The 14962-nt window shown below is 31.9% G+C and overlaps 1 protein-coding gene and 1 long non-coding RNA gene across 2 annotated transcripts; one reads left to right on the top strand and one right to left on the bottom strand.

Annotated features, from left to right (window-relative positions):
- Positions 1-269: 269 nt before the first annotated feature.
- Positions 270-1482, bottom strand: LOC123224466. Its single transcript, XR_006503975.1, has 2 exons — positions 972-1482; positions 270-646 (listed from the first exon to the last, which is right to left on the bottom strand). It is a non-coding gene; the product is annotated as an uncharacterized LOC123224466 (long non-coding RNA).
- Positions 1483-8175: 6693 nt separating this feature from the next.
- On the top strand, positions 8176-13375 carry LOC123223924 (arogenate dehydratase/prephenate dehydratase 1, chloroplastic-like). Its single transcript, XM_044647407.1, has 11 exons — positions 8176-8635; positions 9286-9353; positions 9504-9596; positions 9859-10059; positions 10708-10788; positions 10878-10973; positions 11561-11638; positions 11719-11808; positions 11904-11971; positions 12405-12486; positions 13090-13375. The coding sequence occupies exons 1-11, from the start codon at positions 8389-8391 to the stop codon at positions 13144-13146; spliced, it is 1161 nt and encodes a 386-aa protein (XP_044503342.1). The 5' UTR covers positions 8176-8388; the 3' UTR covers positions 13147-13375.
- Positions 13376-14962: the final 1587 nt, after the last annotated feature.

The following is a 14962-nucleotide window of genomic DNA, read 5'->3' as shown; positions in this document are numbered from 1 at the left end:
TAAAATTTAAAAAATAATTATTTCTCTTAAAATTTTTTTTTATCATCTCTTTTCAATGAATTTTCACTGTCCTCAGCTGCCGTCTTTCTCCCTAACCATCTCCATTTTTGACAAAAACGAAGATGAAACATATACTCTAACAGTGACGAGTTTATGATGCTTTTATGATATTATTGTCTTGAATAATTTTATCTAAAATAACATTATATATATAAATAAATAATATAAACTAAAATAATAATTTATAATTGAGTGATGTACATATAATATTACAAATACCCAATCTGGGTGAATTTTTGTGATTCCAGACATCATTATCCACAACAACTAATGTTTTGTAGCGTTTTACAATGACCAATTAAAAAAAACTATTAAGAATTATTGGATCATGAGAAAGAAACCCCGGTTAGCTAGTTTTTCTACCATATGTATATATATAAAATATCTAGCAACTGTACATTTGCAAAGAGACTGTTTGAAGAAACATCATAATTGACAAAGGCGAAAGTAATACTAATTGGTAGGGCCGCAAAGGAATCCAATTTAATGCAGCCCAACTGAGAGCAAAGGGTAGTAGGTCCCATTAAACTTGCAGTTATGGCTCCTGCCAAGCCATCTAACTTAGAACGACGATTCTGACAAAACACTGAAAGGCAACAAGCGAAACAGGCACACCAGGATTAAAATTTTCTTATTATTAACTAGTTAATGAAAATTCTGTGCAGTTGTGAGATTCCAAGCATATGTTAAGGATTCAAATTCTCCCGTAACATTTTAATGTCAGTGTCGAATCGAAGCTACTGTTATGAGATGAAAGGACGAGTGCAAACATTTGGCTAAACACAATTTCTAATCCAGCTCCGGCAATTCACTCGTGAAATTAACATTCCCTCGTGTGTATATCTTATGTGCCTAAAAGTGATGTATCAACACCAGTAAAGATATATAAGAATTGAGGTAGAATTACATACCAAGAACCGGAAATTGATTCTGAAGCCAAAGAGATGGAGGGAGAGAGGAGCAGAAGGAGATATTGACGCGGCTCAATGAAAATAAATGGCTAATACAACCATCTAACCACGTCTTTACGTTGAGGCGCGCCAATACCTTAATCTTCATCTACTACTCTCCGCCATCGCTCCGATACTACAGCCAATTCCTCCATCTTTTACATGAGCCTTTCTTCCTCTTTACGAAGAGACCTACAAGATACACAGGAAAAAAAGAAGATACTCCGTCTCTGTTCTATTTACGAATATTTAAGAGGCGGTCTCAGAAATTAATTAAGCGACAAGCGATTTCTATTTGAGCCTTTTTTGGTGCTGATTCGCTTTCTCTCCCAGGTATCTGCACGCTGCCTCTTGTATATATAAATTTGAAGTAGGCGTTTTTTCTCTCCGCATCATCATTTGCTGCATAAAGGGAAGCAAAATGGTTTGATTTATAGAACCCCTTCAGAAGCCGTATAGTGCCACTGCTCCACGTTATTGTGCCACGTAATAAGCAGGTATAATGCACCTTGGTAGACTTGACTATCATATAATCAATACCTACCGCCAACGCCTCTTCCCTTAATTTTTGGGGGACTCATTCAGAGTTGACTGTAGCTCGGCTGGTAGTTGGGTTGAATGTATAATTCAAATATGAATCATGAGATGAGGTAGCTCAATTTTTTGAACGATTTTATTTCGAATTAACCGTGATTCAGATCAGCTTGGGAGTTGAGTGATTTTGGTTGCCCAAAAAAAATACCAAGTCATATTTACTAATATATTGGTTTGGTTGTTATACTCGTAATGCGAAGTCAGATTGATTTGAACTTGGAAGACTCTTAATACAAAGATTTGTGGCAGTCATTCACTTTGCCTTTGGTTAGATCATGCTTTTGTCAACCTGATTTAACAAATTTGACTAATTACGACAATATGGTTAAAGCATATTTGCTCTTTCTCTCCTATAATAAAGTATTATATAAAGCCTTTTCATTTATTTTAAAATTAATAAATATTTAAAAGTTATTAACAAATCCCATCTAAGGATTAGTCTTTTCACTCACTCAATATATAAATAATATTTTTTTTATTCTAAATCTAAGTATCTTATATTGTGGTTAATTTGAATAATATTTTATTATAAAATAAAATATTAATATAAAGATAAATTATTAAAAAATTATTATAATGTATTCAATTTGATATAATAAACAAATACTAAAATATTATTTAATTTAAATATCATTAGATATAATTATTTTAATATATATTTTATATTATTTGTTATATTAGTTAAAATCAAAAGTTTTTTATCTTAATAAATTAATAAATAAAGATAAAATTGTAATAAAATTAATATTATTTTAATAATCTTTTATTACATATGATAAAAGTGATAATCGTCATTAATAAAATAAGATTATAAAAATTTTCGATAATAAAAAATAAATTATCAAAGTCAACCTCCCTTTGTGTCAAGCCACAATTCATTGGGTCTATCATGGATTGTGGTTCACTAAATTGTGGCTTGGGCAATGATGCTCATACCATGATTAACCAAAATGAAGAAACTGGGATGAAGCAGAGGTGGAATGAGGTTGTGACAGGTAGGATCACCATAGGGGAAGAAGGGATGGCAGCGCAAGGGGAAATACTGAGATTGAGCACGTGCCATGACGAAGAGAGAGAGGGTAGGTCGTAAAGGCGGTGAAAGGTAATTTGGGAAGGAAGACCAAATTGTCTTTCTTTTTTTCCTTTTTTTTTTTAATTTTAGGAAAGAAAAATTATAATTTTGCTATTTTATTATAAAATTTTCATTAAAAAAATTAAATTTTAAGTGAGGTTATGTAATTTATGGATGGAAAAAATCACTCAAATAATAAATGACGAAAAACGACAGGGTTTGGTAATTATCCCCTCCAATATGGATCATGAGCTTAAAAAAGCGACCACTTGGGTGATCCGGAATCACCAACTGCAGAACATGCGTTGACAAACAAGAAATATTTTGTCGTTTATTGATTGCACAGAAGCAGCTGTTTGTAGGAGTCAGCGCTCACATACAAATAGGGCCTAACAAGTCACAAAGCTATGGCAAGTATTGAAGAAATTTTCAGAGTTTGGTTTAGTAGGTGCAACCCTAAGCTTTTGTCAAATATGGCTTGTGTTCCCCTAGTACAACTTATGTGGTCTTCGAACGTTGAATTAGTTAAATCAAATCCCAGCTGAGGGAAACGATCATCCATCAATTACTGTGAATGTCTTAACTAGGACAAAGCACCGAATTGATTTCTTGGCAGCTAGCCCAAATAATGCCTGGAAATCGAATGCGATGTAGTGTGTACTTAGCACTTTTTATCCACATCTTCCTTAGCCAATGGGTAGAGGGTTGTTTTAAAAGATAAATATTTCTGGTAAAATTATGTGTATATATATTTTTATTTATAATTAAATAATAAATAATATATCATCATGTGATTGAATAATTTTAAATTAAAATTAAATATAGAATAACACTCAATTACATGATGATACATTATCTGTATATTTAATTGTATACTAAAAAATAGATATATACACAATATTATTAAAATATTATTATTAAGGTTTGATTTCATCTTATGGGTGAAAGGTAATAAGCTCCTAACTCAAGTGATTATGGTATGAACACACGCACTAATTTCTGTCTTTCTGTTCTTCACGGCTGTTGTTGGATCAATTTTGTCCAAATTAAACCTTCAAAGTGTGTCATTAAGAACTGGATTAAAAGAAATATCTGGAGCACAATCATGACTGGAGAAGACTAAGCGTCTCAGTGTAGTAGCTTTGATGGTTTCTATTATAACCACAATTCAAGTTCTCCTATCCTGCAATTTTTGTTCATTAAACTTTTTCTGGCTTTATAGCCAAAGGATAGAGCAAAGGATTTGGGGTTTTCATTGATCAGCAGTCAAAGTCAGGTTAGACCGAGTTGGTTGAGCAGCAAGAGGAGAATCAATGAAATTTTAACTGCAATTAGAGTCAAAAGGACAATACCAATTGGGCAGAGAGCACCCATCAGTAAAGCCATTTCTTGATCTTTCACAGTAGGCAATGCCATACGATAGTTCAAAAAGAGCTTCGGAAGGCTAGCTAGCACAAGAGAAAACAGAAGGATAGCGTGGGCATTGATTCAAAAAGGAGTTTCAATAAAAACAGGGAACAACCCGATACAGGGCTTTGCAGGGACCAGTTCGTAGTACTCAATAGTAGAGCTAGGGGAGAAATCATCTTTATCATGAATTTACAGAAAGCAAAAAGGCATCGACACAATGGCGGATCAATCCATAAAATTCAAAGACGGTGGGTGAACCCCAGACTGAGGACCAATTGCAAAAGATTTAGCAGGAACTCGATCTATTTTAATTTTACAGTAAAAACTAAACCAAAAAAGATGGTAAGAGTAGGATGAAAGGAAAAAAGGGAAATTCAAAATCAAAAAAGCTTCTGCCAAGAAATGTGGGAGTGCCGAAAGATCCATTTTAAGGAATCCTTCAAGGGGAGGGCTACTAAGCAAGCAAGACGTAATGGGCACCTTGAGTCCATGACCCATCACCCATGTGATATCTAAAACTCTTGTTTATTGCATTATGATTAGATCTTCTCTAGGAGTTTTTTCTATCGAAACATTGATTGAGATGCTATCAACATTTCTATATTGACCAAATGGTTAACAAAATCAGTAAAACATTAGAATTTTTATAAAGAATATTCGAGATTGAGCCTTTATCACACTTATAAAACTTTAACTTATTCGATGTAATAATTATATATTTGATTACTGTATTATAAGATTTATCCATCTAACTAATCCAAACAAAATAGTTTTAAGAGTGTAAAAAAGTGTAATAGATAGTTATTCGTCAAATCTTCAAACTTAACTTTAACCCAAATACTTAAATCTTAAACTCATATCCTAATATATAAACCACAAACTGATAACCTAATACTTAAACTTTAAATATTAATTTCAAACTCATAATCTAATGTTTAAACTTTTATCTTTAACCATAAACTTAAATCATTATGTTTAAACTTTAAACTTTAACCTTAAACCAATAACATGATGCTTAAACCGTTAAATTTTATACATTAGCCTTACACCTTAACCTTAAACAATAACATGTTATATTTTGTTGTTCAATACTAAATTAATCCCAATTTAATTCTCATGAGGCAATTAAATGAAGCCAAAATCAATACATTATGCATAATTATACTTTACAAGTACCGCATGATTAATCGATGTCAAAGAAGACCATCTAGGTCCAATCACGCAAGGAGTCCATGCGCTGACACTAATGCTGGAAATAATGAGCTCCAATCCAATCAAGACTCTTATCATTTAACTTCTGACTCGATCCAACAAATTGGATGATGGTGCAGGAGACATGGTCCCACATTCTGGCTTGACTGGTCCATTCTTGTTTCAACCTTCATTAGGAATTGCGATTGTCAACTACATTACATAACCACAATTGCTGCGACTGTCAACGACATTACATAGCCATAAGTGCTGCACACAACTGAAGGAATGATATAAATGGAGGACCACAATTCAACGGCAAAGATTGCCCCTAATCCTGGTGATTCGCCGGCTTTACGGATGTGATCCTGTCGATCACGGTCACAGAACAACAGAGACAACAAATTTGTAGGGTATACACGATTTTATTTAGTGTGATTTAAGAGTTTTTTTAAATCTAACTAAAAGATAGTTTGAAAAATTTATAAATTGAATTAAAAAAATATGATTTGATTTGATTTAGATTATAGTCTGAATTTATTAAAATTATTCATATATTATAATAATAATAATAATAAAATTAATTAGATTATAGTTTTATAAAACATAATATAAATATAATATATATTAACAAAATAATAAAATTTGTTGAAATTTTGTAAAATATAATTATATATATTTTTAAAAAATATAATTTATGATTTGATTTAGTTTGAAAGTCACTCAAACTGAAAACTGTTTTTTAAAAATTTATTAACTAAAATAAAATCATTTTACAAATTAAACTAAATCGTAATTTTTAAATAACTTAATTTAATTTTATGATTTAAATTGAATTATGCACATCTTTACAAATTTGAGTGAGGTCTTTGTTCATACTCTATCTATAATATAAAATCTATATTATCTCGTATTCAACATCTAGCGTTTAGTTTAATTAGCCTTGGCTCTCCAAATTCATGCCTACTCAAACATGTTTTTTAGGCCAAATAATTATTTTTCATTCAGACTTTGATGAAATATTTTTATTTTTTAAATTTAAAAAATTTATTATTCATCCATCATTTCCTTTCACTAACCAAAATTATTATATGGGAAGACTCTTTGTACTCCTTTTTTCTATAAATTGTGGTTGAACCAAATGCTATTGTCAATCATTTTCGCCAAATATTTAATGTTATTCACCACTGACACCTCGCATAACCAATCCAATTCATGTCATTTCCAACCATTTTCAACGGATTTTTGACACCTTTCAGCAGTATTGCCTTACAACAGTAGCGCACTACCAGTGCACCATCAAGTATTTGACATCTCCGGCACCGCGCTTCATTTCGCTGCACTTCACAAGCTTCTCTCTCCACCATCGTCGACCCCATCTTTTTGCAACAGCATCTCGACACACTGCCACCTCATTAGTTCACTCTCTCCCTCTCTTACTCTCTTCAGCATCGGCTCATTACCCTCTCCCTCTCTCACTCATCACTGCCATCTTTTTGCAACGGCTTCACCTTTGGTGTTTCTTATCAATTAATAAATGGAAAAATAGACTTCTCAAAAATAAAAATGTGTTGCTTTATCCAACCTTGGATGATAGATAATTATTTGATCAACCAATAAATTTTATGTATTTATTCTAAATATTTAAATAAATATCTATTTATATATATTATTATATAATTTAATAATTTTAATTTAAAGATAAAATAATATTTAATCATATAATAATTTATTTATATATATATATATATATATATATATATATATATATATATATATATATATATTAATTTTGGCCAAATACCATTATTAATACACCTTACACATATAGCATGACTTATGAAAGATTTATATTTCAGCATCCCAATTTAATTTTAAAGCGAGTCCCGCGACCATGGTCCATAAATAATAATTCCAAACAGATAAGATAATGACCTGACCTTGGAATAGAACGTTTTCAGTAGACGGTAGTGCGGGGGAGCCTGACCAGCCGAATTTTGGTTATTATTGTTTGACGGGACAAAATAATACCGATTTAATTATATTAATATATACATATTTATATATATATTATTATATAATTAAATAATTATTAATTAGATAATATATATATATATATATATATATATATATATATATATATATATATATATATATATATATATATATATATATATATATATATATATATATATATATTTACCCAAAGTAAGCGCCTAAAAAAATGCTCTTTATCTAAATGAGTAAAATATTTAGCAAGATGACCTGGAACTTCTAATCGACTTTGTCAAAAAGTCTACAAAATGTCGGCCTCCGTAACTATTGAACAGTGATTTAAAAATTGAATCGGGTTGACCCATTCAATTGAAAACTAGTTCTTAATCTGATCTAATTAATTTTATTATTAACTCAATCAAAAATTAGGTTTAACTAGATGAATCAATTGAAATCAAGTTTGATTAGGTTTAATTTTTGAATTTTTTTAAATTTTAGTTATTTTTTAAATAATTTGATTATTTTTTATTAGATTAGGTAAATTTTTAAAGGTTTATAAAGAAAAATAAGTTTAAAAATAATAAAATAAAAAAAATACTCTATATCTATTAAAATGTCTTCTGTAGATAATAATTTACAGAATTATATTTTTTTTTGTATTATAAAATTAAAATTTCTTTTATTTTAATTATTTTATTAAAATCAAATGAATAATTATTATTTTTTAAAAAAATATTTTTATCTCCATAGATATAGGTATCTTAATTGATTTTATTTTTTATAAATTTTTAAGAAAATTTATTTATTATAATTTGATAATAAATTAAATTAATTAAACTAATCAAATTATAAACCAATAAGATCCAATCACTAATAAGAGTTTAAAAACATTACTATCGAAATAACTTGTACTGATTAGTTGATTAATCAACAACCACCGCCCCACCTCTACCAACAACAGCCGCAATGGTAACATTCTCATTTCATCTTACCTAACGCCATTCATGTGTTGGACAGAAATCCTCAACGAACACTTCAAATCCCAATATAACTTTTGCATTGCGTGCTTTTTATTTTGAGAAAATTCGAACGTGTTTGTATACGTTCTGTGTTTTAATGATGGCTTTAAATTGTGTTGCTATGTTGAGCTTGGGAGATTCTGGCTGTAAACCATCTGGGTTTGTTTTAAATCGGATCCAGAAGTTTCATACAAATTCCACGCACAAATGGCTGCGTTTTGGCGCGTTTTTGGGTTTGTCGGGTCACAGGACTATAAGGTCTGTTGAAGGTGAGAACCTGGGAAAAGCTACCACAGAGGATGATGTTTCTAGAAAACTGTACAAGGATTCCAGTTCGTTGCCAAGTGAGTTTTTTATTTTTTGATTTTTAGCTCATTGTATTTGGTTTAGGATATGAATTCGTGTAACGTTTATGAATCTCTCTGAATTGCTTTTAGTTGATAGTCGTGTTGGAAGGATGGAATCTTAGACACTTTAGTTCATGATATTTTTAGTTGATTGCTCGTAAAGTTGTAGACTTGTAGTGTATAGTGTATGTTCAACAAGTTTAAACTAATAAAGGAATTCCAAAGTTAAGGAATCAAAGTATTTGAGATGACAAAAGTAAATTGCTTTTCTCATAGAAATCATATAATTATATCTTTGTTCAAAAATGAAAGCCTCACAGACTCGAAAATTTTGAATATATAACCCAACTGCAATAAGACGGCTTTGAGAAAGAAGTATGGTGATTTAAAATTCAGATCAAATAGTCACATAGTTTCATTTGTGTATTGATATAGGGTAGGTGTCATTTATGGTAAAAATAAAAGTAAAAAGAGCACAGTTTGCACCTTCCTTTTCGATTGTGCATTTCCTTTCCCTCCTTGCTTCTACTATCCAGCCTATGTTTTGTTTAAGTATTCTCTGTAGGCTTATTTTAGTACTTTCGTCATGGAATTATTGCCTTTGAAAATTCTCTGTAGGCTTATTTCAATTTCACTTGTAACTGCAGAACCGTTATCTGTAGCCGATCTTACTGTGACTCCCAACAATAATAAAAAAGTGCGAATTTCATTTAAGGTGAGTTGACCATTCAACAGTTGCTAGTTTGTAGTGTGAAGAAATCAGTGAAAGGAAATGCGAGTTGTTACAAAATCCATTCCCTTGCTGCCCTTATGTATTTTTCCTATATCTTTAATTGTTCTTATTTAGGTTGCATTGATGTTGCAGGGTTTACCAGGTTCATACGGTGAGGAAGCTGCTATTAAATCTTACCCAAAATGTGAAACTGTACCCTGTAATGAATTTGAAGATGCATTTAAGGTTTAGTATGATGTCTGTCATAGATTTTGGCAGAATTTAGTCTGCTGCATTGAAGTGTAATCACTCTATATTTTCTACCATTATCACCTTAACATGTTTACTTAATACTTATTTGATTATTCAAAACTTTGGAAACTACACAATTGCACCATAGAAAAATTTTTGGGAACAAAATGGTAGTTTCCTTTTGATTATGTATTTGTGTACTGTCTAATTTGAGTTGAAGTGCATACCACCCTAATTACTTCTATTCTCTTGACAGGCTGTTGAACTGTGGCTTGCTGATAAAGCAGTTCTTCCAATTGAGACTTCATTCGGTGGAAGCATCCATCGCAACTATGATTTACTCCTTCGTCACCGACTCCACATTGTTGGCGAAGTTCAGTTGTTTGTTAATCTCTGCTTGCTAGCTCTGCCTGGCATCAGAACAGAGCAGTTAAAACGTGTTTTAAGCCATCCACAGGTTCGGTTTTCAATTTTGTCATATTTCTTGTTCTTTTAAGGAAGATAGGATTGAAACTTATCTTGTGTTTTTGAATACCCTGGATGGTTCAGAATCTAATAGCTGAGCTGTTATAAAATTGGGTGATTTAATGTTTCTCCTAGAAAATCCATATATTAAAAGCAGCTTCTAGTTTGTTTCAGCAAAACATTATACTTTATATGAGTTCCTCAGTGGGAAATGACACTACTTTTCTTCTATTACAGTGGATGTGAATTTAATATATAATTTCCCTCAACTTGGAGTTGGGTAACCCTACAATTTATACAATGTTTGCATGTCAGATTTGGTTTACACTGTTGCCTCAAGCAAAAGAATTTTGCAGGTGTTGAAGGTCTAGAACTCTAGATTGTAGATGTATATTGGCCAGAAAAACAATAAAAATAACTATGTTCAGCATTACATAATAAGGAATGCCTTGTTGTGCCTATAGCCCATTCACCTGGTAACATTTTGCATGATCATAGGAGTTGTTTGCTTTAGTTTTTTCACATGTTCCTAAAGGCTTCAAAATATGGTGTTATTAGATCTTTATTTTTTTTTAATCAGGGTTTTACATATTTTAGGCTGTTGTTGTCGTCTTAAAAGTTGAAAATTTTTTATTTGCAGATGCTTGATACAAGTGATGTATTCCTAGGTAAGTTAGGAGTTGCCAGAGAAAATGTTGATGATACGGCTGGTGCTGCTCAGGTAATTTGTGGATATCACTTAAGCAATGCACTTTAGCTTTTCATGTAAGGAATTTTCCTTTTTAATGTTATTCATGAATTTTGGTTTAGTATGTAGCGTCAAATGGCCTGAGAGATGCTGGTGTTATTGCAAGTGCTCGAGCTGCAGAAATATATGGGCTCAATATACTGGCAGATAAAATCCAGGTAAGTTTGCTGCAGTTTCTCATTTGTTTTAAGTCTCTAATTTACTTGACTATGAAGATAGAGGATTAAAAGAAAGAAAAATAAAGAGAACTTAAAGAATGAAGCTTGTAACATACACTCTTATTCTTCATAAAATGCAGAGTGAACTGTTTAAAATCAACCCAAGCTTCTCTACTCTAGATGGCTTCTTTCATAAACTTGTAATATTGCACTGTTATACAGTGGGCCATCAGTCTTGTTGATGAGCTACCCACTGTACAACAATATTCCAAACTGCCATTCGCTTTGTTGAAGCATCTATTCTCGACTGATGACTTAAACTAGCAAAGTGCAATGCACTTTTGCATCTCCTCCTCCTTTATCTCTTCCTTCTCCCAAACCAAAAGAATAGTAAAATGGAAAAGAAAAGATGTCAAAACAATCAAACTTGTTCCACTTTGCTTGTAATTATTCTTTTGTACATATTGACACTGACAAAGGTTTATTAGTATGAAATATGGTGTAACTTTTCTTGAATGCTACTTATAAATAACTAAGCCTCAATGGAACATGATGTCTATTTTGCTTAAATTACATGGCTTTTGCAGGATGACCCTGATTTTGTTACTCGTTTCCTTGTACTTGCAAGGGATCCAATAATTCCAAGGACTGATAAGCCCTTTAAGGTACGGTTTTAGTTTACATTATTCTTGTATTATCTTTCCTCAGTTTTACCACAGTTTAATATCATTGTCCTTACTTCTAGACAAGCATTGTGTTTGCTTTAGACGAAGGCCCTGGAGTGTTGTTTAAAGCCTTGGCAGTGTTTGCATTGAGGGACATAAATTTAACAAAGGTAATGTATTGACAGTTCAATTTGATTAGTTTCTACCATATTATAGATGTGCTAGAAATAATTTTTTCTTTTCTTAAATTTCTACTCCATGTCAGATTGAAAGTCGGCCACAAAGAAAGCGACCATTGAGGCTAGTTGATGACTCTAACAATGGGAGTGCCAAGTGAGTATTAACTTTTCAGTTGTTTGAATCAGTTAAATTCTTTTAATGTAAAAAATTTGTCAAGTTTAAATTTGAATGATTTGCAATAGCAGCATTGCACTAGATTCAGAATTGACACCTGGCAACTCAGATACACCAACAGATTGAATTTTTCAGATAAACAATAATTTGTGAAATAGTGGAAACAGTTATATAGATGCAAAGGAATGTTTTTCCTAGAGTCCTGTATGTCTGATATATACAATTATATTAGACTTTAGGTGTTCAACCCCCAGCGTGAAATCCAATGTTTAAAAGTTAAAAAATAGAAAGGATTAAGAAACTACTACCTTTATTTTATAAAATTCATGTTCACTCACATCAGTGTAAGTAGTAAATAGGAATGGGCAAAAACTCTTTTGAGATTTATGATGACATCACTGCTGTTCCACAGGTACTTTGACTACCTATTCTTTATTGATTTTGAGGCTTCAATGGCTGAGCCCCGTGCACAAAGTGCTTTAGGACATCTGCAGGTTTGTTCCTAATCATTTTCTCACTACATAAATTGTGCCTTCTTTTAGCGGCTTTGATCTATGACTCTGAAGCCCCTTATTACCGTTAGTGAAAATCTTAAGGGTTTTGGTGAGGCATCTATTGCATTTTCTATTCAAAGGTTGGAGCAGAGTATTCTGTCAAGATGACAGTATGCCCTTCTGGGTTCAAATGAGAATTCATGATCTTGTTTAAGGTCTCTCACGTTTGTATGCTTGGCTACTTTCTAAACCTAGCCATTGGCAGGTAGAATCCATGCTTTTCATGCATGAACCAAAGATCAGCATAAATAAATGATCCTTGATGAAATTTCTTACATTTTTCTGCTAAAGATGTTGTCAGTTAAAAAAATAACTATTAGTAATCATGAATTAAAAGTTCTATAAAGAAATTAAACTGCTTGTTTTGCAGGATTAAATATCTCATGAGTACTTGGTTAAATTCATTGCTGTTTAACAAGTACTGGACTCCTTGTTTAGTATTTTTATTGCTACCAGGGGTTATTGTGATCATTACACTGTCCTCTTTTGTATACTCCATATGAGAGATGGCAGTCTATTAACTACTTGATATTTTCTCTACAGGAATTTGCTACATTTCTTTGTGTGCTTGGTTGTTACCCAACAGATACAACTTCATAGCTGTAGTCACCTCTGCATTTCCCCTCTATACATTTTCCATTGTGTAAATCAAAACTTCAGTGTGGGTGGATTGATGCCAAATCATAGAGTTACCGTTTCAAGCCTTTTAAATTCTGGACAAGTGAAGGATGGTGATTTTGTTGTGTATAATGGACGACTTCTAGGAGCAGTTGTTAAGATATTATTTAATTACAGTCAAGGAGCATAACAATAAGTTGGAGTTTTTAGATGCACTGTGTAAAAACAGGCCAAAGGACTATTTTCCACTCAAGTCGGGTGCATTCTAAAAGTTACACCCGTAAAGTCTGAAAAGTTAAAAGTAATAAAATTAAAATTTTTATTTTTAAATGATGATTTTATTCTTAATTAGAATTTTAAATAGGTGGATAAAATTTTTAACTTTTCAAATTTTATAAGAGTAACTTTAAAGGCACGTCTAAACTTAGGTTGGAAATAGTTCTTTGGCCGTAAAAAAATTCTTATTATAAGATTCTCACGATAATTAATTTGACAGATAAATCAGTTGGAGCCTTCAAACATGTTCCACAGAATTTCAACAAATTTTAGTTCTCTAAAGTCATTATCAGCCAATTCATTCTGACCAAGTGATCTTGACCATCCACTTCATTGATCGTGACCTTTCACTTCAAAGCCAAGTAACGCAAAATAAACCTTCGTCATCAAAATTCAAAAAGGTATATCCATGCTAATGCAAATGCGGGATTGACCAGGTTCATTGAACCTCCAATCCAACGCTTTTGACAGAGTAATTACATAACGTACGTTCATGGGCATACAAACAACAAACCAACAAGGAGAAGAAGAGGCAACATTTCTCATAAAATGCTGAGCATCTGAGCTACCCATCTTCGCGTAATATTCGTTCGTGACATGTAAGGTATTAAATTCGCATTTATGGAATTCGGTTATTTGCTCAAGTACTTGCTGAGTGTGCTTCATTGTTTCTCTAAGAAATCATGGGTAAAGCATAGCTGAGATAATTAGAAATCATGGGTATAGTCTTCTTCAATTTTGTGGAGTTACTATTAGGGTTTAGGGAGTTTGAGTTTTGTGGGATTAACGTTAAAATAGAATTGGTATTCTTTCATTATTATCATGAATTGTCAGGATTAAGTGCATTACCAGATCTGATCATTTTTTAGAACTTTGATTTCATGAAACATTTTGAACTCTGGTAATTGAAGTGGAGAACAAGGAGAATGTCTTGGGAAGAGAAGAAGAACAGACTAGATTTTGTTGATTTGGTGGTGGGTACTTATTGATTAATTTTATCAACCATCGTTTGTGAGACTCAGGACTTGATCAGATCAATGACAACTGTTATCATTGTCCTTTAACAAAAAAAATTTCTCTGTAAAATTATCAGTAAAGGTGACGATACAAAAAATTAGGGATCTGTTGAATTATCTGCCCTTGAGAACTTTTAGATTGTCTTCCTGAAAAGTATAAGACAATTTTTTTCCTCCTAAGAAATTATAATATGCGGTTAGGTGAGTCATATAAAAATTTTAACCGTTCAAAAAATTTATACTAACTTAATTCAATAGAATTTTATTATAAAATCTCTGAGCAAGTCTATGAAATTCTAATGAAAGATAATTGGTATCGTCTGACGACCAGTCCTCTGGATCCTTAATGTACATTCAACCTTCAGCACACAATGATGGTGTAGCACTAAGAATTTTCTGCATAATTTTCTACTAATGCTTTGGTTATTATACTGATGAACAAAGATTTACGTTTGTTTCTTGCACTAGAGCTGAGGATGTGGCTTTAACAGAGTATGCAAATGGCT

The sequence above is a fragment of the Mangifera indica genome, chromosome 8 (assembly GCF_011075055.1).
Source record: "Mangifera indica cultivar Alphonso chromosome 8, CATAS_Mindica_2.1, whole genome shotgun sequence".
Taxonomy (NCBI): Eukaryota; Viridiplantae; Streptophyta; class Magnoliopsida; order Sapindales; family Anacardiaceae; genus Mangifera; species Mangifera indica.
This window is presented reverse-complemented; position numbering and strand designations above follow the sequence as displayed.